Here is a 23,830-nt window from a genome sequence, read left to right as displayed (position 1 = left end):
ACTTTTAAAAGACATTCACAAATTTGCACCACATCCAACCTTTTTTAAGTGCAATAACCATTTTGAAACTACTTCCTAAATATGAAAAAGGCTTAAAAGCATTAGGCAATGCAATATGAAACAAACGATTAATAAAAATATAAATTCTTTAGAAAAAGAAAAAGAACAGCAAGTCCACATAAAGTACATAAAATAATTATAGAATACATTACAAAAATTCTGCACAACAGCAACATTTAAAAGACACTCACAGCTTTGCACTACAACCTCCTGTAGTGACTAAACCACAATTATCTTGCAATTGTTTTTAATGCAATAACCATTTCCAAGACTAAGTCAAAGCAGTATGAAAAAAAAGATCAATACAAATATTTCTTCTTGCCAAAGAACTAAAATGGCCTTTACTTGCCAAACAGAACTAATTATAATCAGCTCCACAAAAAGTACAACCTCATGTCACAAGGTTGTTCAAAATCAATTAGTATAATCCTGTGCTCAGTACAGCTGAAGTATAGCCTACTTACAGCCATGACTGAGTTCTCACTAACAAGTAAATAACTTTTAAATCCCTGTAATTTAAGCTCTAAGTACTGAAGTTATCAACAAAATAAAGAAACACTCAAAGCTTCAGATTTTATATTTAAAAAGGATTTAACAGAATTCATTCATAATATCTCTTAACCACCAAAACCTGTAAGGCTTTCATTCTTTCTTTCATTTCATTCTTAATATAATGAAAAAGAACAAGGACTGTGGCTGTCAAGCTCTGAAATGACAAAAAAGCACCATTAAAGTATCATAACAGTGGTTCATAAGACTTGTGCACCATATTCCGAGTCTTTCAAAGTCATATGATAGCTTTGAGAGAATGCATTATTTAATAATTTTTCCTTTAGTACTCTACAGAAGAAAGAAAGTCATACAGGTTTGTAACAACATAGGAAAACTATACCTTCAAAACACTGTGAAAAGAAAAGATTCATGTTTTGAGACAAACATATGGATCCAATCCAAAACAAAGTTTGTTTCCCTTTTTAAAATGCGAAAGCCTCAGGAGGGTTGCGTCATGGCTAGCAATTCTGACCTCGCCTGTGGCACGCTGTCTGCCTGTCAGTGCCAGAGCAAATGTAAAACAAGACACCTAGCATGTAAGAGCACATGCAAACAGCCTGCAAATGCAGAAACATCATGCTGTTCTGACATTTTGGAGAAGCTCTTTGCCACAAATATGGGTTCATGTGAGTGTGCATGTCACATGTAGTTTGTGTGCATATGTGTTTGTCTGAAGAGGACTCTGACTCACAGACCCGAAACGACGTTGAAAGCCAAAATATGAGAGCACTCTCATGGCCCTAATAAGTTAACATAGCTGACCTAATGTTTTGCTGTCAAATTTATTCAGACCGATGAGAGAACGCAGACAGACAACAGACCTCTGCTTCCTGAAGACATACTTTCCATTTTAAGATCATTAAGAAGCCTCAGGCATATTTAATAGACAAATCGCTGGAAAAAACAATACATGGGTGTTTCTTATATCCCAGGGCTTGGTTTTTATTTAGACCAACTTCATGTATTCCAATGTATTTAATGCTAAGTACTTAATTTCAGATGTGGTGGTAATGACCTCAAAAAAAAAGCATGTCAGTGTATAGTTAACATGAAATATAATTTTTCAAGAATTAAAATAAAGCCAACATTAAAATAAAGCTGAATAAAATAAGTTCAGAACTAAAATGATTAAAACAGAAATAAAATCATTTTTTTGTTAACACAATCAACCACACACTCCATAGAAACTGAATAAAATAATATGCAGATTCCTGTGCTGTCAAATATGTTCATGCCACTTTGTATTTTCTGGATGTCATAAATCTTGTTATCTGACCTTCTCCCGATTCATTACATAGTTTTCAAAGTAGACAGGCCTTATTCCCTTCACGGCAATTATATTAAGCACATATTTATGATGAAAGACATGCCTCAGAAGTTAGTGAGAGTGCTCAGCTAAATTGTGTTTCCAATAGGTTTGTAATTACTGCTGCCTTTTCCAAAGAGTAACAGTGAATCATATGCAATTGTTGATTTCTTATGCCGAAAACAGAATGGTCACTGAAATATCTAGTGCTTTCCGAATCCTCACTGAACTATAAGGCTGTGAATACAAAATTTTTCCGCCACATAATATAGTTTAAACTAATGTTGAACTGTTTGCGGTTGCCAAGCAATGTAGAAACTTGCTGTATTGATATAATATGCAATAACAGGTGTGCACTTAGAGTCATTTTACCCAAATCATCCAGTCATAATTTACTTAATGTATTGGAACTAAACTAAAATAAGAAATGTTTCTTGACAAGCAAATCATATTGAATGATTTCTGAAGGATCATGTGACAATGAGGACTGAAATAAAGACACTGAAATTTTAGCTTTGCATCGCAGGAATAAATTACATTGTAAAATATGTTAAAATAATAAATATATATATATTAAATTTTAATGTTTCATAATATTACTGTTTTTATCATATATTTTGATCAAATGCAGCCTTGGTAAGTAGAAGAGACTTTCAAAAACATTAGAAAAATCTTTGACTTCAAACTTTTGAACAGTAACATAGGAGGACTACAGAGAGACAAAAAGAAGAAAAACAGAGGAGAAAAAGGAGGTTTGACCTTTAAAACTCAAATATTCATATCTGTCTTCCAGGAACATTAATGTCAGATCATAACAGCCAAACAGCATTTTATTTATTTATTTATTTTTCTGAGTATAGGACATGAATCCCTTGAAAGTATGAAGGCTACAGGGCTAATGTCCCAGCCACCATCATTAAACAATACTTTGACCTGAGGCAGGGCAACCCAAGGCTACAGAATGGAGAAACAGAAGGTACGTGTCCTGACCGTCTAAACACTCCATCTGCACACATTCCTCTTCCCCTCCATCACACTCTGGGCAGCTTATGGAAAAGGACAGCTTGCTGGCAAAGTCAGGAAATATATTTTATTCAATTTCTCTGAGAGTCTTTTGCAGCCCTCCAGGGATGGTGACACAGAGAGCAAGTGAGGCTGGATTCGATGACCTGGCTCAGCCTGAAGTCAGAGCTGGTCCTGAGGAGAGTGAGGCAGAACGTGATCCGCCATTCAGGCCAGTCATATGTCTGACCACAAGAGAGGCAGGAAATGGGCCACCGTTGAGTACCTCGATCAGAGGAGATGGATGTAGAATAAGACATTTAGGAAGTTTAGGATTCATTTATTGGGTTTCAATCACTAACAGTTACACATGAATATATGTGGGGATGGGAACTGTAGAGAATTTAATGATTCCAGTTCAATAATGGTTGCAGTAATGTTTCTTTTAGTACTTTTAAGAAACAAACATCTGAAGAAAAAAATGCAATTTCATTGTTAAAAGAAATCATTTTCATTCAATTAAATGCATCAACACAATAAAATAATCGGTCTGAATATTAAATAATATGAAACAAACAAATAACTACTATTAACTATAACTACAATAAAATACTACTGACAAAACTTCAACACAATGTCATTCACAAAAAAATAAAAAAAGACTCAGAAGAGTTATTCGTTCGGGAGTCGGATAAATGCTGTACAGTATGTTTTTGATTCACTAAAAAAGAACCAGCTCACAAGAGTCATTCATTCAGAAGTCGAAGTACACTGTTTCTGATTCACTAAAAAGAACCAGCTCATAAGAGTCATTCATTCAGGACTCAGAATATACAGTCTGCGCTCTATTTTTTTGATCCACCAAAAAGAACAGGCTCATAAGAGACATTTTTCAGGAGTCAGACTATACAGTTTGTGCTGTATGTTTATGATTCACTAAAACAACCAACCAGCTCATAAGCATCATTCAATCAGGAGTCAGACTCAAGAGTTTGTGCTGTATGTATTTGATTCAATGAAAAGAACAGGCTCATAAGAGTTATTTGTTCAAGACTCAAACTACTCCAGTTTCACTGTATGTTTCTGATTCACTAAAAAGAACCAGCTCATAAGAGCCATTCATTCAGGAATTAGACTACACAGTCAGTGCTGTATATTTTTGATTCAATAAAAATAACAGGCTCATAAGATTCATTTGTTCAAGAGTCGAGCTACACCAGGTGTGCTATAGGTTTTTATTCACTAAAAGAACTGGCTCATTAGGAGTCATTTGTTTGGGTATCGGTCTATCGGACTACACTGGTAGCTGAATAAATAGAACCGGAAACACTGTCAGGCTCATAAGTATTTTAGTAATATTTTGTCAAATTATTTTAGCACAAAATTCCATTTGCATCAGCACAAGCAAGAATGGTAAAGACCAAAGTTTCAGTAAATGTCTTCTACAAATATAGTGGACAGAAGGTTGAAATTAACATACACTGACACCAATGAGGCATTGAAAATAATTGACGACAAATGAACCGACATCCTGCTCCTTTAATTAATTGAATCTAAATGTCTATCTCTCTAAACGTCAAGCCTAATCAGATCACATAAAACGGTTGAGAGCACATAGGTGTTATATTCACAATAGTGAAAATGACCGAGCTGCCAAGTGAACCACTCACTGGTGATGAATGCAGTTTTGGCTGCTCTTCTCATTAAGAGCTGTTATGTAAGCATCTGCTAGGTTAAAATGTCCTGCCGACGCCAAGATTACAGCAGATGAGACATCTAAGTTGACAGATCCTGTCGCTTTTTTAAGGCACATTAAATAGCCCACTTAAACTACACGACACTTAAATTAATAGATCAGTCAAAGGTCCTGAATGTCTTGTCAACTCAAAATAATCAATGAATTTTTTATTATCTGCCGTGAGATGCATCACACCCTAGAGCATGCTAAGTACCCTACTTTAAAGGCACGTACCATTACACGGCAACAAAGTCAGTTTCAATTGGCATGTCACTATGAATATCCCATCTCCACCAATCTGAAGTGCTTTAGATGTTAGAAGCACTTGACGCCTCCAAGTTGCCATTGATGTAACCGTAACGCAATGGTTTCTGACTTCACAGAGACACGTCTGAAAAAAAAACATGAATATGAATCATACATGTACACCAGAGTAAGCCTTACTCAGTGACAAACAGCTAAAACAGAACAAGGCATCACAATCCAAACAGCCCCATTCTATCAGACTGTGATGATTTACAGTCATTGTTTGACAAAACAAGACCACAGCTACTATACAGAGACTTAAAATGAGAAATTCTGTCATTGTTTACTCGTCCTCAAGTCATTTCAAACCTGTTTGCCTTTCTTTCTTCAGTGGAACACCAAACAAGCTCTTCTTGACATATTCATTGCAATTATTGAAGTGCGAATCATGAATGAACCATTCTTTGGAGTCAGATCTTCTCAATGAATCAGTCTACATGAATTGTTCAGATATTAATCAGACTGATCTGGTTCTTGAGTTGAACTTAACCACTGCTGCCACTGGATCACTGAGTCAGGTTAAAAATGTTAGTGAATAATGGCTTAAATTTAAGTATGTTTCTCAAATAATTTTGATGCTCCTTTTTTGATGTTTGAATGCTTCAGTTTTGTTTGATTGCAACTGCATGAAAAATGAATCAGCACAGTCTTCAGAATTTCTTTGCTTGATCTCCACAGGAGAAAGGAAGTCAAAGTTTTTGAACAACATGAGAGTGAGTAAAATGCTGACAAATTCAACATAGGCTCATTTGAAAACACGCCTCTAAAACAGACCTATATATATACAATTCACTGCAGTTTCCAGTTGAAATGAGTAGCAGTGAAACACCAACAACTTTTGCTTCATTTCACACAAACTATAATTACTGGGGCAGATTATTGATCAATAAAGACTTTTTTTTCACGTAAGATTCCTTGTACAATACTATGATATGACCTCAAAACACTTTTACCAAACCACTTTTTTCCATATGTACAGCTTTTCTGATGCAGTAAACTTGCTCTGTAGCTCACCCGGTACAGCAGTCCCGTGAAACATGAATCATGATAAAAGAGCTCAAAGACTTGTGGAAGCAAGCTACAATAGCATTGGTTGTTTCAGCAAATAAAGTTTGATAATACTATATTATATTTAAAAAATAAATATATTTTATAGTACACTTAAAAGATAAAATGTTAATATTTACATCTTCATGTATATGTATATATATATATGTATATATATATATATATATATATATATATATATATATATATATATGTATATATATGTATGTGTGTATACTTATTTACCCGTGTGTGTGCTTTTGGTTTGAATGGAAATCTTACACAGAATTACAGTTAGTTGATCTAAATTAGTAATTGTGCATTAACTGTGGTCAACCACGTCGGTGTGCAAATGAGCAGTCTGAACTTATTTACCCAGTGCATTTTTTATTTTGCTCACGCATGCGCACCACTTATGTGCACCCCTGATCATTTTGCAGAAATGTCACCACAGGCAATTTTTCCATTGAGCCTGGTTTGGACAAATTTGTTCTGCACAAAATTTTAGCCATCATTTTCAACATAATAAGGTAACAACAACCACCATGTAAAAACAGCATTGTGGGCCAAAACATGTTCATGCATTACAGTATATTACTGCAGAAATGTAACACTGTCTGTGACAAGTGCTTGTTTATAGTATCAGGTACATTAGCCTCTCTAACTGGAGTGTGCTAATGGCCTTTCAAAGTCAAGCTGAAAGCTGCCGAACAGCACACAGCTGGGAGTTCATGCAACCCTGCAGAGTGTGAAATGGAAGCAGGTCTCACAATTATCAGTTCTTCTGGGTAACTTAAACAGTGTGGTTCATTTGAGTCACTGACTATACCACCATTCACTTCATGCTAGTTTGGCACGTTAGCTACAGACAAACTACTGCTAAGTTAACACTATGTAAATGTATGTTTTTGAAATGTTCTTCCTTCCCAGAGGTTTTTCACTTAAATGGAATACAGCCAATTATGCTTAAAGCAGAAATTATTAAAAGTTATTGTTGATAATAATTTGGTGAGCCTATTGGTAAATGCAGGCCATGATGTGCACCACACAACTAAATGATCATCTATCAAAACATTTCCTCACCAATTCACAGAGCTTGTGAATAATCTTAATAATCTTAACAGGACTTTAAAAAACTGTAGGGAAGTCTGCTATTCTGAATGAATTCCACACCTGACACAGACAATTATTCTTTCACTGGCAAAAAGAAAATAGTGTTTCTTTGGGCGATTTTCAATATGTCTTGCTATTAATCCATGACATTGAGCAGTGAATTATTCAAACGAATTTCAGTATTTCAACAATCACTTTCTCATTAAAGCAGAGTGCTAAAAGGAATGAATGTTATGCAGAACTGTAGTTTTCAAATGCTCAGGGTTGTAAGACTAAATGACATAAGACTAAATGTTCATAAGAGAATTTCTTTGTGCATGTTCCAAAAAGCAAATAAGACAAGGATTTTTTGAAAGTCTAAAGACTAAACACAAAAGGTAATCGGAAAGTCGTGAAGTTCATTATAATAATAATAATTAATCATAATAATACTTATTAATAACACTAATAATACTACCACTAATAATAATCTAACTGAAACCTTGAAATAAACAAAACAATCTTGTTAGCAGTCCTCTGTCCTTGACACCAGTATTACAAAAGGCAACAAAAGTTTATTTTCTTTCTGCTGCATTTTGTTAGACTACCTGTTGTGGCTGATAACATTCACAGACTCGTATTAAAACTGTACAAATTTAAAGGACAACAAAAAGATGCACGAAGAAACCAAAGTCTTTGAAATCGAGCTGGTTAATGCACAGCCTTTTGTTCTCTTGGATGGCCGTAGGCTGTGCTAGTAATTCCATTAGCAGGTGACCTAGAAGTCCGCAGGATGTTCCATGCCACTGAATGTTTATGTGATTGTGCATACGAATGCATGGGCAGCCCCAGACGGCCATACTAATAATCAGAACACCATTAGCAGCAGGATACATGGCAGTGAATGTCCCTCAGGTGATATAATGCATTATTATGTGCGGGCTCCAAATCTCAAAATCTGCGTCTGAACTATTAACGGGCATCGCATAAAGGCAAGAGTGTGTTTTTTTCTCTTTACAGAACAGCACTTTTGTTGATTTCCTTGCAAAATGAATGACTTTGGAACGTTACAGCTCATTTCCTGTAATTTCTACATGCAAAACACAATCCTGTAGAAAAGATCATAATTATAGCCTCATCCTGCCGCTTCTGCCAAACAAAAAAGCACTTACATCACAGTCAAGATCCTCTAGAAATCACTTTAGTGACCTTCAAATAAGGACGCAAAAAGCACATGGTGCATTCAAAGGCCAACAAATGCTAAAATAAACCACACAAATAGAAACATAATAATGTGATATTTTATTTTTCTAAAATAGTCTAAAGGTTTAATATTCTCATAAAAGTATTAGGACTGTAAATTGGTTAAAAAATTTTATTAATTACATATGCATAATCTAAAAATTCATATTTACAGTATACATAATTACATAGATAGATTTTTCTCCAGTACTATGTGCTATGATTACTTGGAATCATGGAGCGAATTTTTTTTTTTTTTTTTTTTAAGTGAGACTGAAATAAGATATCAATTACATGCTCTCCCTCCCTGTCGTGTCAGTTCATTAACAGGTGACCTAATGCACAGAGTGAGCTGTCTTTAACTGACAGTCCAGCACATTAAACACTCTTCAACAAAAAAGTCAAAACTCCACCATCTGTGATTCTGTTGAGCTACTTATTTATTTAAATAAAAACTTGTTACATAAATGCCAGATCAGAGAGCAAAATTTGACAGAAAAATAATTCCTAGGGTCCACGTTTACAAAGTGTCTACCAAATACTGGCTTTTAATAAATTGTCCAGTCAAAATATGACACATACAACTGATCAGAACTCATATGAGTCTCATTTACAGCACTTTTATTGTGGCTTATTTAGTCCCCATCACTTTATGAAATAGCTTGCTAGCTAATAAGGAGGAACATCTCTATTTGTTGAGCAAGAGTCATATTTAATAAATGAAAATGTATATTTAGATTCATACATTAACATTTGTCCACTAACCTACAAAAATCTAAAAGATGAATTTATCAAACTGAATAAGCCACAAGTCCTCCAAAATACAATGCAGGATGTGTGGTTTGACAGTTGAGTTCAACTTAAGTTCATACAGCAGGTAGTTCCATCCAAATTTTGACTGAGACACATCTGAAGCTGTGAAATCTCCATATACAAACATGACATCTATTTTTGAGTTTGCAAACGACATGACACATCAACTTTTCCGAATGCATCAAGACAGTCATACAAGCATTGTTACAAACACAATGGCTCTCTAGCTTGATAACAGGAGACAGTTCCACTGATCTGTTTTCTGCTTCTGTTGAGGAGGCATTATTTTCCGGATGCACACAACTTGAGCACATTTGTCAGGATACTGTGTGGCGCATATGTGATTAGAGATTTAAGATGCAGCTCCTGCTGTGGGCGATATACTCTTGCACTCTCTAACCAGTGCAAAGGTTAATAAAGTCACAGAGAGACATTTGAATTCAGTCCCTCAGGGGTGCCTGCCGGGCGAGCCTCGGCCCGGTCTCCATGAAATCCTCACGGGTCAGTGTGTGAGATGTCCAGCTATGACAGACAGTCGCCACAGTTTGTTTTCTCCTCTATGACGGACCTGAAGGCTCTTTCATTGTTTTAGTTAAGGTTCATTTGCTAGTATTGGAAATGTTTGCCCTTTTTATTATGTACTTTAATAATATCTCAAAGCATACACCAAATTAATGTCAACCAAACACTGCAGCCTTCATATTTCATGGAAGGAAATGGACACTAATTTTATGCCATTTTTTAATTTTATTTATGGCTTTTACATCATAGGCCAGAGAGAACAGGAGAGCGAGGAACCTCTCGACCCTCAGATATGACAGCCACCGCTGCGCTACAGCTATTTTAAGGTGCTGTTTTGAAGTTAATTAAAATGAATATTAATGAAAGGTTAATGAACATGAACAGAATATACTGAAACACTTTGAGTGTAAAACTGTATTATACTTATATTAGAAAAGGTTGTTGGGAGAAACTACAACTATCTACATTGCTAATGCTAATGTTGTACTTAAAAATAGTTGATTCAAATGGCCAGTCTCAGCACTGGTTTTCAATATTTTTGCAAAATGATACTAAACAGTATATATGACTTTTTTCCTATATTTATTATTTAGCTAGAGTAAATTAATTGTATTTGTTGCTGCCAAGCAATAGCCAGAGCAACCTCAAGAGACTTAACATGCTACAGGTTCTCAGGAATATTCAAGGAATGTCACTCATTCAAGCAAGGACATCTCAACCGCACACAGTATTTTGGTCTCGCTCGGTTAGTCAAGGGCAATTGACTCAGTTTTTAACCCTGGGTCATTGGCTCAGTGAATGTTTCCTGCATCGTTATTCAGAAGCACCAGACGACTGTTTAGTTGGCTAACGGCACACAACTACAAATATACAGGCCTAAGTGCCATCTAATGTGTGAATGAATCACTCAAGCGTGATTCTTTCTAATGAATCAGTCTGAATCAAACAGAAAACATCAGACTGAATCAGACAAGTCACCTCACTATATATTTGTATCACCATCTGTTGTCAGATTTCAGCAGGATCAATCAAAAAAAGACAAATCACACTGTCATTCATCCCATCCTCCTTCCTCTGAATGTGTCTGACTGGACGGTGGAATAAAGCTGAAAACGTTTCAAGCTCTGAGGATTACCGAAGTTTGATTACGGGCTGCTCTCCGGACGAGAGACATCAGTGAGACGGGCTGACAAATCAGTGCAGCTGGATGCACTCTAAGTGGAGCCCAATGACAGAGGGGAAGAAAGTGTCTATCAGGAGCCGACCTCATGATGACACATGCAAATAAAAAAACTGTCCTGAATCAACTGAAATCATATAAAATTCCTACCACATATGAATATTAACCCTAATCCTGACCCCAAACACAACTTATGGGCATTTTGCAGGCTCAGCTTCCTGTTGAGCAAACTTCTGTTCCAAATATGTTGCATGAGGAAATTACTGTAAATATTGCATTCAATGTTGCTTTTAAGTGATAGCTAATAAAATTATCAAAAATAATGAAATGCTATTTATTTCTTGATTTATTGTAATTCATTGATCAGTATTGGATATTTAATTGTGCATGTTTATTTTCTTTATTTTTTACATTTAGATTACATTTGCCATCATTTAACACCTCTTTTTTTTTAAAGTTCATCTTTAAAATACTAATTTATTAAGACTTAAATGTAACCATTAGCAAATCTCTCAAAAAAAATTTTTTTCTGACTGTTCATTATAATGTTGTAATGCTTAAACTCACTTGTATGTATTTAAAACAATTCATTTTTTATAATAATCATAATATCAGCCTTATTGCGTTGGATAAAATTGTCTGATGAATGAATAATGCAAAATGTAATCCACCATAACATGAAAATAACATTTGGCTTAATGTTAAAGTCACAATGCAATGGAAGTAGCGACAGAGCTTTTCTTCTGTATTCTGACATATTGTACATCTGAATGAAACAGATTATGGTAAAAGAAATGTCGGGTGGGACTTGGTTCAATTCATCGTTGTTTCACTGGAAGATCGTGTTATGACATTTTGATTAAAAACTTACATTTTTTTTAAATTAGACAAATGGAATGGATGAATTGTTCACAATAAGATCATGGAGGGTGCAACAACTTTGTACTAAAATTAAATTATTTTAACTTTTGAAAAGTTTTGTGTACAGATGACAACACTGTCATGAATAAAAATGTTGTATTATTATGAACTCCAATAATCTTATTTAGAAAAAAAAAAGAAAAGCGTTTCTTCATAGCAAGACTGCAGTAAATAAACTGCTGGTACTACTTCATTTTCGCTGTCTAGACTGAGCACGCCTTGCCTCCCCAGAGACTAATCATTTAATTAGCAAAATCTGATGGGTGTCTAACCAATTACCCACTTTTAATTAACTACAACACATTTAAAGAGCCAATCAAGACATTTTGAGAAAAATCACAGACTGAAGAAGCAACTTCCCAATGTGCATTGTGACCTCCATGTTATCAAGTATCCGCCTCCCAGTCTACTGCTTCCCTCTGGCGTTTCTCCTTCATTTCCCATCAGCAAGTGAAGCGTGGCATTAAAACGAGCCCTTGTGCATCCTATCCTATAATGAGAGAACCGTGGACAAGAAAACACCTTTGATAAAGATAGCAATCTTAGGTGGTATTTAACAGAGGCGGTACAACAGAGCAACACATGCCTGTGGGGTGTGTGCACAAAAACATCCAGTGTTAATTGTCAGGCAGGCGCACCGTAATGAGTCAGACAGTCCAAAATAAATTAGCAGGGTAACACTCGGCTCGAAAGTGTAACTCATGAACTTATGAACTTGTGAACAGGGCATGGAAAAGAAAAGATAATAGTACAAAGTCGGGATTTTTATAGCACTCAGGCACCCTGCTGATCTCCAGTGCATAGCTGTGTGAAAATAGGAAGAGAACGGGTGAGTTATTCTCCCTCGGTACAACACTGCTGTTTTCTTTAGATGTACAGAAAACTCTGCACAGCAATCACCCATAAGCATGTGAATACAAGACTCTACTGTACTCTCTATACACTGAATCCAGTAAGGGGCCATGCTATCGAAGGCTTCAAAGAGGAGGGAAACATGTAAAAGCAGGTCCAGATGGAAATTCTGCACTTTTTTTATATTTTTAGCACCCACTTAAGGAGGAAATCTGTTTAATGGATTTTAATGTGGTAAAAATGTGTAAAATTGATCTGTAGTACACTTTTAAAAAATTAAGAATTAAAAAGCGCCACTTGAATCATCTCCTGGCATGCTATTGGTCATCCTGAAAAAAAGCCCTCCCCTAATCTCATGCTATTGGTTAAGTCAATGTTGCTGTTGTCAGGCTGTTTGGGGTGCTCAAACAAACAGAACAATGTTTTCATGATGCCACTAGCATCACCCTGCTTTTATACACATTTTGAAGTATCGCATCAGAATCGAGTGATGGAAACGCTGAATTTCGAATAAAAAGGACTTAACTCGCAATAAAGTTTTTACACTCACTTGAGGTGGTTTTTGGCTTGTGCAAAAAAGGGTTAATGGAAGATGGGAGATGGAAATGCATTTTGCAAATAAATTCCTCCAAGTGCATCAAAAAAGTCATGTGACTTTGCGCTATGGGACGGTAAATCTTGACTAACCAGCAGACCGATCTTGTTCCACAGCATCTAAAATGTTGTTATGGTCATTTGGAAATGCCCGAGCAAAGTCTGTCATCAAAGTATTTCTGTATAATTGCCTCCCAGAACTGTTAAACGACTGCGTTCCCAAACAGCAGCATCCACTTCCGAAAGCAATGACTGCATTCATTGTGTTTCATCTGCTTGCTCTGAGGTGCAAGTAATTTATTATTTAGGAAAATTATTATATTCAGTAGCTTCTCCTATTAGTGATGTATAGTGCCAGTTTATCAGGAAGTGCAATTTTGTTCTCTTTGACTTGGTGGATGGAAACGGTGCTTGTTCGCAAATGTTTTGTGCGATATTCCAATTTTTCGCATAAGTTAAATTCGCAACTTTGGATGGAAAACCACCTATAGCAAAAGCCGGTGAAGCGAAGTCAGTTCATTTGGCAGCCATATTTGAAAGGCCTCTGGCAGCTTTTTTAAGCATGACCAACTCCGATCTATTTGAATGGGGGAATACTGAAATCTCAAAAAAACGACACTCTCATTTGAATACCATGTAAAATTAACCTTACCATAAATGCTTAAATAACATTAAGACGTGTTTATTTCAGATTGGTCGAGCCGATGTGCATGTGCAATCTCTACAATGTAAAATTAAAATAAAGTTACTAACTTTTCACTATTTACTCTTATAAGAGACAATTTAATTAAAATCAATTTGGGTGATTCTAATACAATGGCAGCCCAGTCAACCACCATTTAAATGCAGAAGAATTAGAGCACATATCCACCATCTGGCCTGGAGTGCAATTTTTTTTTTAAATGATAAGCGAGCTACAATGTACTTTTTTGCTTATACTCGTGGGTACCTTAGGCTATTAAAGTTACCATGAAATCAAAACTGACAATTGACCCTTTGCCAGGAGTTTGATTGACAGGTGATCTGACCAGATATAACACAGAATCTACCATTTTGTCTGACAAACAAACCAGATAGAAGATTAGATTTACATTGGTGGACATGAACTTGAAAAAATGGCGTGTACTGACTTCTTTCCGCAGATGAAACAAGATAACTTCTAATGTTCATTCATGGTTATTTTGTGCTATAACTAGTAAAGAGGAAGAGATGATCAGTTCACTTGCCACTTGAACTGTGGCACTACAGTGATCTGTCATGACACATTAAAGAGCCACACAACAGTATTTATCATTTAAATTTCTTAAAAAAATGACCAAACTTGAAAGCTGAGACTTTGTTTTATACCAAAAGTAACCTGCTCTGTCTTCTCTGTCGGTGCATTGTCAGTTTCCACTTTGCTAAGCGATGTATTTTTCACTGCGTGAGAACATGATGTGTGGCATGAGAGCACCATGGCTTGTCGGACATAGCAACAGTATCTAAGGGGGGCTGTCTTTATGAAGGGTCAGTTCTTATTTATAGAATATAGTAAAGTTTATTATTAATGATTTACAGTATCTGTGCACATCATTATTTGTTTCATATTCAACATTCCAAACAATTCCTAATGGACAAAATCAAGATTAAGTACATTTGTCAACTCTCTTTAAATTCAATTGTATATATTTCAAGCCAGGACTCTTTTTTTTTATTTTAGTAGGAAAGCTCTGAAATGACATGCTGGCAAATTTTCTTTTGGGTGAATTTCGAACTCTGCTAATTTTTCGAACCTAATTTTATGTACAAAGTCTACAAAGACTTGTTTTCCTTGCTTTCTCCCTAACTCTTCAGCATCTCACACTCCACATTTGAAATGGCACAACACCAGAACTCATATCCCTGGACATCACAAGCAAAGCACAATAAACATGGCATTTCCACAGTGACCTTCCACTAACCAAAGTTCACATTTGCTAATTGAAACTGGGTTACAGGGGAAGAACTAGCTTAATTTCTTTCTCTCGTGTCAATGCAAAACTGGAGGTCCAGTCTCAGTCTCTGCCAATTACAATGCAATCAGACAGTTCAGATGGGCGTGAAAACCGGACTCTTCACTTTTAATGGATTTTGAAGAAATGAGACTCTCTGACAGGAGCCACTGACTCAGTTATCCTAAAACTGGAGGAGACTGCAAGCAAATCTGAGGAACCTTGATTATCTCTTTCACTGAGACTTATGTCTTTGACTTATGCTCTGAAAGTAGGAGCAGTTTATATGTGAATTGGGGTTTTGAATACCTATATGAAAGGTGTAATTTCACTTCCCAAAGGCATTTCCAACGTTTTTAGTCAGCTGAACCTCTCTGACCTAAAATATTAACAAACAATTAAAAAAAAAAATAACTTCAAAATAGAATAGCTAACGGTTAATAAAAAAAAGTGTTTTTGAATATTGCTGGACAATAAAAAGGTAGTCTTCAAATGGAAATGCAAAAACAATAGCTGTTTTCAAACAGGTTTCTCTGATTACTCCCTCCCTCTTCCATTGGTTAGCCAAACAGATAATCCCGCCCCAAACTCATGGTATTGGCTGAGCCAAAGCTGCTGTTGTCAGACCATTCAGAAGGCTCAAACAAATAGCATTTTAACAGCATGAAAAAGCCACAATATTTACACATGCTAAGTAAAATCAAACAACAAATGGCTGTGGTTTTCTCTGTATGGTATTTTAAAATCAAAAAACATCCCATAAATCCATCCAAATGCTTCTCAACAAGATTAACGCATACATTAATCCTTTATACAATTCCACACACAAAACCTGTTAGGGCATAAATGGGAGGTTATTTTGAAGACAGCACCCCCTTATTTCATTCCAAGGCCATATTTTTTTAACACTACTGAAACAGATTGACATCAACAGTACACTAATGATGATTAATCATCCGGGATCAGAAGCTGTTCAAACTCTTGCAGGTTATCATCACTCCCAGCTGTCCTGTTTGAGTCCAGCAAAGCAATATGATGGCACCAGCCACAGGAGTGATGTTTATGCAAGGACTTTGCCAAGTGCTAAATTTATGCCCCCACTCTAGCTTCAATAAACCTGAGTTTACACTGCACCCTCTGAATACAGTCCGGACAGATAGAGGTGCTGTTATATTATGATTGGTCTCCAATTCATCTCTATATAAACAGAGCTATGAAAAGAGGCTCATTAACATCAGCATTTGAAGTGCAAAGCCCTTTTAAACCAGTATTGATCTTCATATCTGCTGCAATATACAGCAACTGTAAAAAGAGAAAATGCAATCAATATAAATCATGCTGTCATGTCAAAACATCGTTACCTTGGATGTGCTGGTTAACAACACTCTCCAGCCTGTCCAGTCTCTCTATAATCTTCAGCGTTTCTCCTCTGTTGTCATCATCAAACTTTTTCTCGCGCGTCCTCCCTGCAACTTTGACGTTGCCGTTATTAGACACATAATTGGTGATCCATCCGACGTAGAGCAGACACAAAATATTGGTCATGCCGCTTAAAATCACGCACGTGGACACCAAAGTTTTGGTTCTCCTCGTGCATGCCATCGCAACATTTCCACGTGTGCAGCGCGCGCAGAAACAGGCACAAATCCTCTACGAGTTTGGCGGCGGTTCTGCTCTCATACAGCCGGGCGGAATGATCTCCCGTGTAACGTTTCGGCTTTGAGTCTCCAGCACAACTTATGTGACAGGGAGCTGCAGCTGTTCGAATCTGTGCAGATCTCTCTCGTGCTTGTCAGCACTGTTTGACAGCGGGTTTACAGCTCTGCAGCTCGCGCGCTGCTTGCTTGACGGCGTCATAGAGGCAGAGGGACGCACGCTGCTGTTGACAGCCAATGAAGTTCAGCAGCAGTAATGGTTTAGCCATCTGGTTTTACACTGGATATCAAGTGGGGAACACCAAATTTTTTACTGTACAAACATATCGCTGGCCAAACATAGAAATATATTGATGGTCAAAACTGACATTGACAACAACAGTTAATGGAAAATGTTTTCTCCTCGCTTTTATAAACGGTAACTATAAATTTTTATAATTTCACTTTAATAAGATTAACACATTAGGCCAGCCACTGTACTTTAAGACCAGCCAGTGGATAATGTTTGTTAGAGGGCCCAATAGCCCTCTCTTTTATGTCCCCTTAAACAGTCAGGTTGTAACTCAAATGAAAGCGTGTAATCGAAACAGCCTTCAAAGATGATCCTCATCAGCCTCCCCACTATCATACCCCACTCCATTCAGGGCTTTCAGGGTGATCAAGCGAGGAGAAAAAAGCATCAGAGAAACATGATGTTAACAGATGAAGTCTAGAACAAACCACCCTGAGGCGCTGGCTTTGATCTTTGTCTTTGGCATGCCAATTTACTCTTTCACCTGTTTAGTTTATCCAGATGTACACAGAGACACCAGCAGGTCCACCGCTGCATGAAATGAAGCATGAAATATGAATGGACACTGAAATATTAAAGGACAGAGAACTTCTCTGTAGAGACCAAGGCCTGTAATTACTTCAAAAAATTGTATAGGGTATCTAGACCAAAGGTATATGATTGATTGATCTTAAAAGAGAAAATGTCACAGATCGTTTTAGATTTAATAAGGGTTTGGTAAAAAAAAAAAAAAGGTGAGAACTTACAGTATGACCTCTTGCAATGAAAGTCTGTATCTTCTGGAGATGCGAAGACATTGAGACTATCTACAATACCCTGCGCCACCTGCTAAAAATAATCGGATTGCTTTAGAGAGCACCTCAATTTTTTGAATCGCTGTATATTCTTGTTTTACACTAAAATTATTTCTACATCCTTAAAACAAGATAAATGTACTCTGCACCACCGACACCTCTAGCTGTGACTTCCTGTGGCAATGTGTTTAAGCATGGAGCCAATGACTCAGCTATATATAAGATCAATGAGACAGAATACACTCCGTTCTGTCTGCCACAGCCCCCACTGCTGTAAGATATTATTGGGCTGTAATTTAAACTGAGAGGTCTAGGGTATATCGGCTATGTAACAGAAGGAAGGAGACACTGCCTGGAATATCAATAGCAATGGTGGGTCTTGCCCAGAAGAGCAATGTGAAATTTCCTTAATCAGAATCTGTAGTCCTGATGCAGAGCATGCAACGGTGCATTAATCTGATTGCTTTTCAAGAGAACCTAGTTGACCTACTTGGTGAAAGTTGAAACATGTGAAGGATTATGGTTATGCAAATCCACATATATGGTTTGCTTGGGAGTTAAATCCACCGGTCTTTTTTTCTTTTTCTATTTTTTTTCTGTGCTAAAACAAATGGTCTTATTTTACACTTACTTTTGACTAATATTATAACAGAATAGAAATATTGCACCAGTGTTGGCAACCAACTAACTGAACTACTTTTTTCAGTAGCCAGGAGCTATTGAAAATAGTTGTTTTCAGAACATTGTCACTTCTCCAAGAAGTAGTAGTATAATTGGTTTGAATCAAATCTGTTTGAATCTGGTTTTTTAAAAGTACATTACGGAGGATTGCTCATACATTTACATTAGAAATGAAATATTGGGTATGTCTAAAAATGTTAATCCACCTAGAAAATCTATGCACTGGAAAAACATAAAAATGTTTATCTGCAAGTCACTTGCAATTTTATGTTTCAACCACAGATGGCAAAAGAGAGCCCAGAATTCTGTACTGTACTCTCAAAGTTGGATGAAATGGAAGTAGTGGCAGATCTTTCTTCCTTGTTATGGGTACATCCAAAGGGATTATCAAAAAGGATCAAATGTGGGGCAGGGACTTGTTTCAGTTCATCAGTTGTTGATTGGATGTTGAGATGTGGGCATTGCAGTTGATTGTGGAGGGGTGGAATTTAAGTGGACTAAATGATTAGAGAAGTCAGAAGTCTTTTAGTTTTTTAACAATTTCTTTTATTTCAGCTAACATTTATTTTAAGTAACATTTTTTTTTTTTTCGTTTAGTATAATCCTGATATAGAAAATAAATAGGGTGAATAGGGTTTCTTCAAATGAATGTGAAACTTTAAATTTAATATGTTGCTCTATTTCAGATTCATTTCCAAACCCTCATTGTTTTTGAGTCAGAGAGATACTCTGATTATATTATAATTCATATAATTTGACAAATATTTACAAATATATAGCCTCCCACAAAAGCCTCAGTGTAGTTAGTTACATTTAGTTTGTATGTATGTAGATACCTACTTTTTCAAATAGTAGCTGAACTGTAGTTTAAAAGGATAATATTTTCTATTGTGCTCAGCAGAAGAATGAAACTCATACAGGGTTGAAACAACTTTTGAGTGAGTAAATGATGACAGAATTTTCACTTTTGACTGAACTATTCTTATAAATAATGAGTAGCTTGGCGAGTTACACTTTTAAAGAAGCTTCTAAAAAGCTGCATTGCATTAGATGTCATTTTAGATAGTAGAAGGGATTTGGGATTGCAAATGTGGGCTTCACATTGCAAAATCAATTGAGAATTCTAATGATGGGTCATACTGTCCTGCGGAGAGATTTTTAGTGAATTAAGCTGTGGTCAGATCAATTCAAAAGCGACTGAGCTAATTTAACAGTGAAAGATTGCCCATATTCCGATAACAGCGGGAATGCATGCTCAATTTCAGCAAGAACAAGACATGCTTCTGATAATAATATTCACCTGAAATGATGTACAATACAGTGAGACTGTCAACATAAAGTTTAATTTATGAACCTTATTATTCTATTACAGATGCAACATTGCTCATCTAACATTAAGCAAAATGTGAGACTTGTGCAAGTCTGCATGCCCTGATATGAAAATCTGTGTGTTAAATTTGTATTCATGTTTCTGTCAGTTTTAAGATAAGGGAATGTTAGAAGTTCCTGCCTGAGAGAATCTTATTTCCTCAGAATCCATTAAACAGAGAGTCCAACTTTCATCCCCTTTCAGACGCTCTGATTACATTGTCATCTAGAGGTATAGCATGCTTTGTGATCGGCCATGCTATATAATTTCATGTTCTCTTCCCACGGTCATTGAAAACCTGGAAATAATCAAGGAATTTTAAAATTGTGGTTTACAGGCCTGGATAGCTACTGAGAATTTAAAAATCACATAAAAATACATGTGTACAATCATGACTGTATGAACAACTTTTATTTCTTTTATGTACTTTTTCAGTGGTTAATAAAGAAATTCAGGCAAAAATTATTGCAGATTTTCAAGTTCACTGGGTTCAAAGCCAAGAACAGGCATTCAGCAGATACATTCTTTATGGGATGAGGAACTCAATAAAATTTCCACTTCATGGTAATTTACTGCATAAAAAGTGTACAGGAGAGCTAATGCGTTTAATCAAGAGAGGGACAAATGTTGGGACTAAAATAAAAAAGGGTAAAATGCATTCAACAGAAAATGATGATCTTGAAAACACTGGCACAATTACTGCGAATGAGTCAGTAAATCATAACATAATCTCATAAACACAAATTGGATATTTAAAGGCTCTTTTCATTTTAAACCATGCATCACTAATCTTAAGTGAAAGAACATTTTTGCCTTCATTTCCAAAATGCTTTTCTTCTTATTTTTCTTCAGATATTATAATGCAAAAAATCTTGAATTATGTTGCATAATGGTTAAATCATATATAATCTGTATGTAAATATGAGGCTGATGTAAGTTTGTCCAGTGATTATGTAATGATGACCCTGCAATTTCATATACTCTATTTATGCATAAACAGCTTTCTGTGAAGCATGTGCAACAGTGCAGCCTTTACCGCAAATGAGACTAAGTAGAAACACTCAGAAAGCACTTTAAAAACAATGTTACCACTTGATAAAATATTCAGAAGCATTTTAGAATCATACCCTGTGCCAGCTGGAAGACTTTATTGGGTCCTTTCGGTGCCTCACCTCGTAATATGTTGCAGAACCATATGTCATATTTGTTCAGCTTCTGGTTTGAATGTGTATGTGCGAGAGAGAGCTGTTTTAAGAACCTTTTAGGAATTTTGGTCATTTTCTGCTCAAGTGCTCAACAGATAAATACTCATGGCGAGTTTACAAAAAAAATTAAATTATGTAAATGTATCCCAATACTCCTGACATCTATACATCTGACATCGTAGCTCTTATTGGTGAGTTTATGAGAGATTCAGATTCATGAATCATACTTTTGAGTCCGATCTTTTCAATCAGTTGATTCAGTTTACGAAACCACTTTGGGCTTCATTTCCCAAAAGCATCTTAAGTCTAAGTAGATTTTATAAACTACTGTTGTCACCAATGATCTCTACGTTTAAAGTGCTTTTTGGAAAATCTGAATGATACATTCATGAATAGGACCGATTCGGTTCTTGTGTTCAGCTCACTGAATCAATGATCTTGTTGCAGTACTGGATGGGACGATTATTAGTCAACAAGGACTTTGGGAATTAGGACTTACTGTATCACACAAATATATCATATGGTTTTAAAAGACTTGGAATATAGCATATAAATCATATGAATAACTTACATTTTGTAGTGAATTTGCATCTACCTCAAGCTTATTGAAACTTCATTTTCTTTTGTATTCCACAGGAGACAGTTATACAGTTTCGGATTGACATGAAGGTGAATAAATAATGGCAGAATTATCGTTTTTGGGTGAACTGTCCTTTGTTTGGGGCAGTCATGGCCTAATGGTTAGATAGTCGGACTTGTAACCCGAAGATTGCAGATTTGAGTCTCAGGTCTTGTTGGTGGGGGAGTGAATAATCAGTGCTCTCTTACGCCCTCAATACCACGACTGAGGTGAGATGGGTAAAATGCAGAGCATAAATTCTGAGTATGGGTCACCATACTTGGCCACACGTCACTTCACTTTCACTTTCTACCCTCCATTCTCTCGGAATGGAGTCCCATCATAGTCTGCAATGCTTTGCCTTCACAGTTTATTTGCTGCAAGCTCTGGCATTTTTTTTTTTTTTTATAAATTCCAATGGTAAACATCCTCTGGACAATTTTGTCCATAATTGAGAAACAACATTCAGGCCAACCACAGAGTTATAGGGCAGGAGGTGGAATTTCTGCATTAAGAGTCTGGAGCGTGACAGACCTTGACTTTTTGCTTCTGTACTATGAAAAACAGCTTCTTGTATGGTTGTGATTATTATATATGCCTCTTGTGAGGTGCAAGATACATTTGAATCATGACGGCTTGCTCAGTCTTATAGGGCAAAGCCTTAACCCCTTGGAGAAGAATAATGTCCAGTCTCATCCTCTCCATGTAATTGTTACTGCTCAGCAGAGCACCGTTGAGAACAAAATGCTCCTGCTACAGTGTACAAGGTAACCCTTTCACTATTTTTTGCCCCCTATACTGTCATATCCAGTGGCTTTATAACTGTACAGTCCCAGTTCCTTTAAAACCAACACAGAGAGTAGGAATATAAATATTTGCTCTGGCAGTGATTCAGTAGATTATGATTCTTTACTAAATGATGTGGTGGATCATAAAATCTGCAATTTGGTCTTGATTGGGTTTGTAATTATGATGATGCTGATGAGCTACTGCACCAACGATCACATCCATACTACTCTGCATACTACTTCAGCTGAACTGTAAGCATCTCTCAACAGTGTACTTCCAGTTAGCGAAGTATACATTTTATGTGCAATTCTATATAAATTCATATTAATACTAATATTAATAGTAAATTATATAGAACCTGTACAAACCCATATGTGCAATATGTAAAAATCATTGTCTTAATCAGAATTTTTGCTTTATTCTTGCTTACCAGTAAAAATATCTTCTATTAACATAAAACAAGATCAATTTATTTGAGAATCAAAGTTTGATTCTGTTTTTGTTATTATTTTTATCATTTTCTTGACCGATTCCTGAGGCATAAAATGTGCATTAGAATCTCATCACAGACAGAACAGAAACTACAGAGATTGTGATTTGGTGTTTTATATCTTATTACCTGATTCCACAGCTGCTTGTGGCCTCAAAAAACACAAAACACAGGGCAGCGAGTCCTCAGGGTGGATTAACTCACTTTTGCCTCTCTCATTACCTCCATCCCAGTCACTGCTTCAGAAAGGCGCACCGAGCTCTAGGAGGCCATAATTATCATCTCTGCAAAGAGATTATGTGCTGCATGCAGAGATAGGAGCCAATGGGCTGTAAACTCAAATCATTAGGCAGGCAGAGGGAACCTTAGGAGTAATTCAGAGACCCAGGGAGAGGGTGAGCTGTCACCAGAGCCCACACTACACACTGAACTATACACACTTACATGCTTAGCATTTCCCTCCCTCTGAGAGGTGAACACAATGCATTATGCTGAGAAGAAAGAAAACAGAAAAATACAGTGTTCTTGCACATGTTGCCCACCATATGCCACACAGGAACTTGATTAATTGTTCTCACAGCTACTTTTGCTGTATTGCAGATTGATTGACCGCATATGGAGAGCTTCATCTAAATCCACTCCACTTCCTCTTCATAGCAAAGCCATTAACACACTTCAGTCACTATGGCGACCTACAACAGGCCACCTGCAGATACTGGAAAGTGTTTCAGCAAGGTAA

General features: G+C 36.4%; 1 protein-coding gene across 1 annotated transcript in view; it reads right to left on the bottom strand.

The window, feature by feature from the left end:
- LOC109072260 (polypeptide N-acetylgalactosaminyltransferase 18-like) overlaps positions 1–17,077 on the bottom strand; it is a 44,241-nt gene extending 27,164 nt beyond the window's left edge. The window contains exon 1 of the mRNA XM_042715359.1: positions 16,559–17,077. Within this exon, the coding sequence (XP_042571293.1) occupies positions 16,559–16,799 (241 nt within the window). The 5' untranslated portion in view covers positions 16,800–17,077. The remainder of the gene's footprint in view (positions 1–16,558) is intronic.
- Between the last annotated feature and the right edge of the window lie 6,753 nt (positions 17,078–23,830).

Source organism: Cyprinus carpio, chromosome A25 (assembly GCF_018340385.1).
Source record: "Cyprinus carpio isolate SPL01 chromosome A25, ASM1834038v1, whole genome shotgun sequence".
NCBI lineage: Eukaryota > Metazoa > Chordata > Actinopteri > Cypriniformes > Cyprinidae > Cyprinus > Cyprinus carpio.
This window is presented reverse-complemented; position numbering and strand designations above follow the sequence as displayed.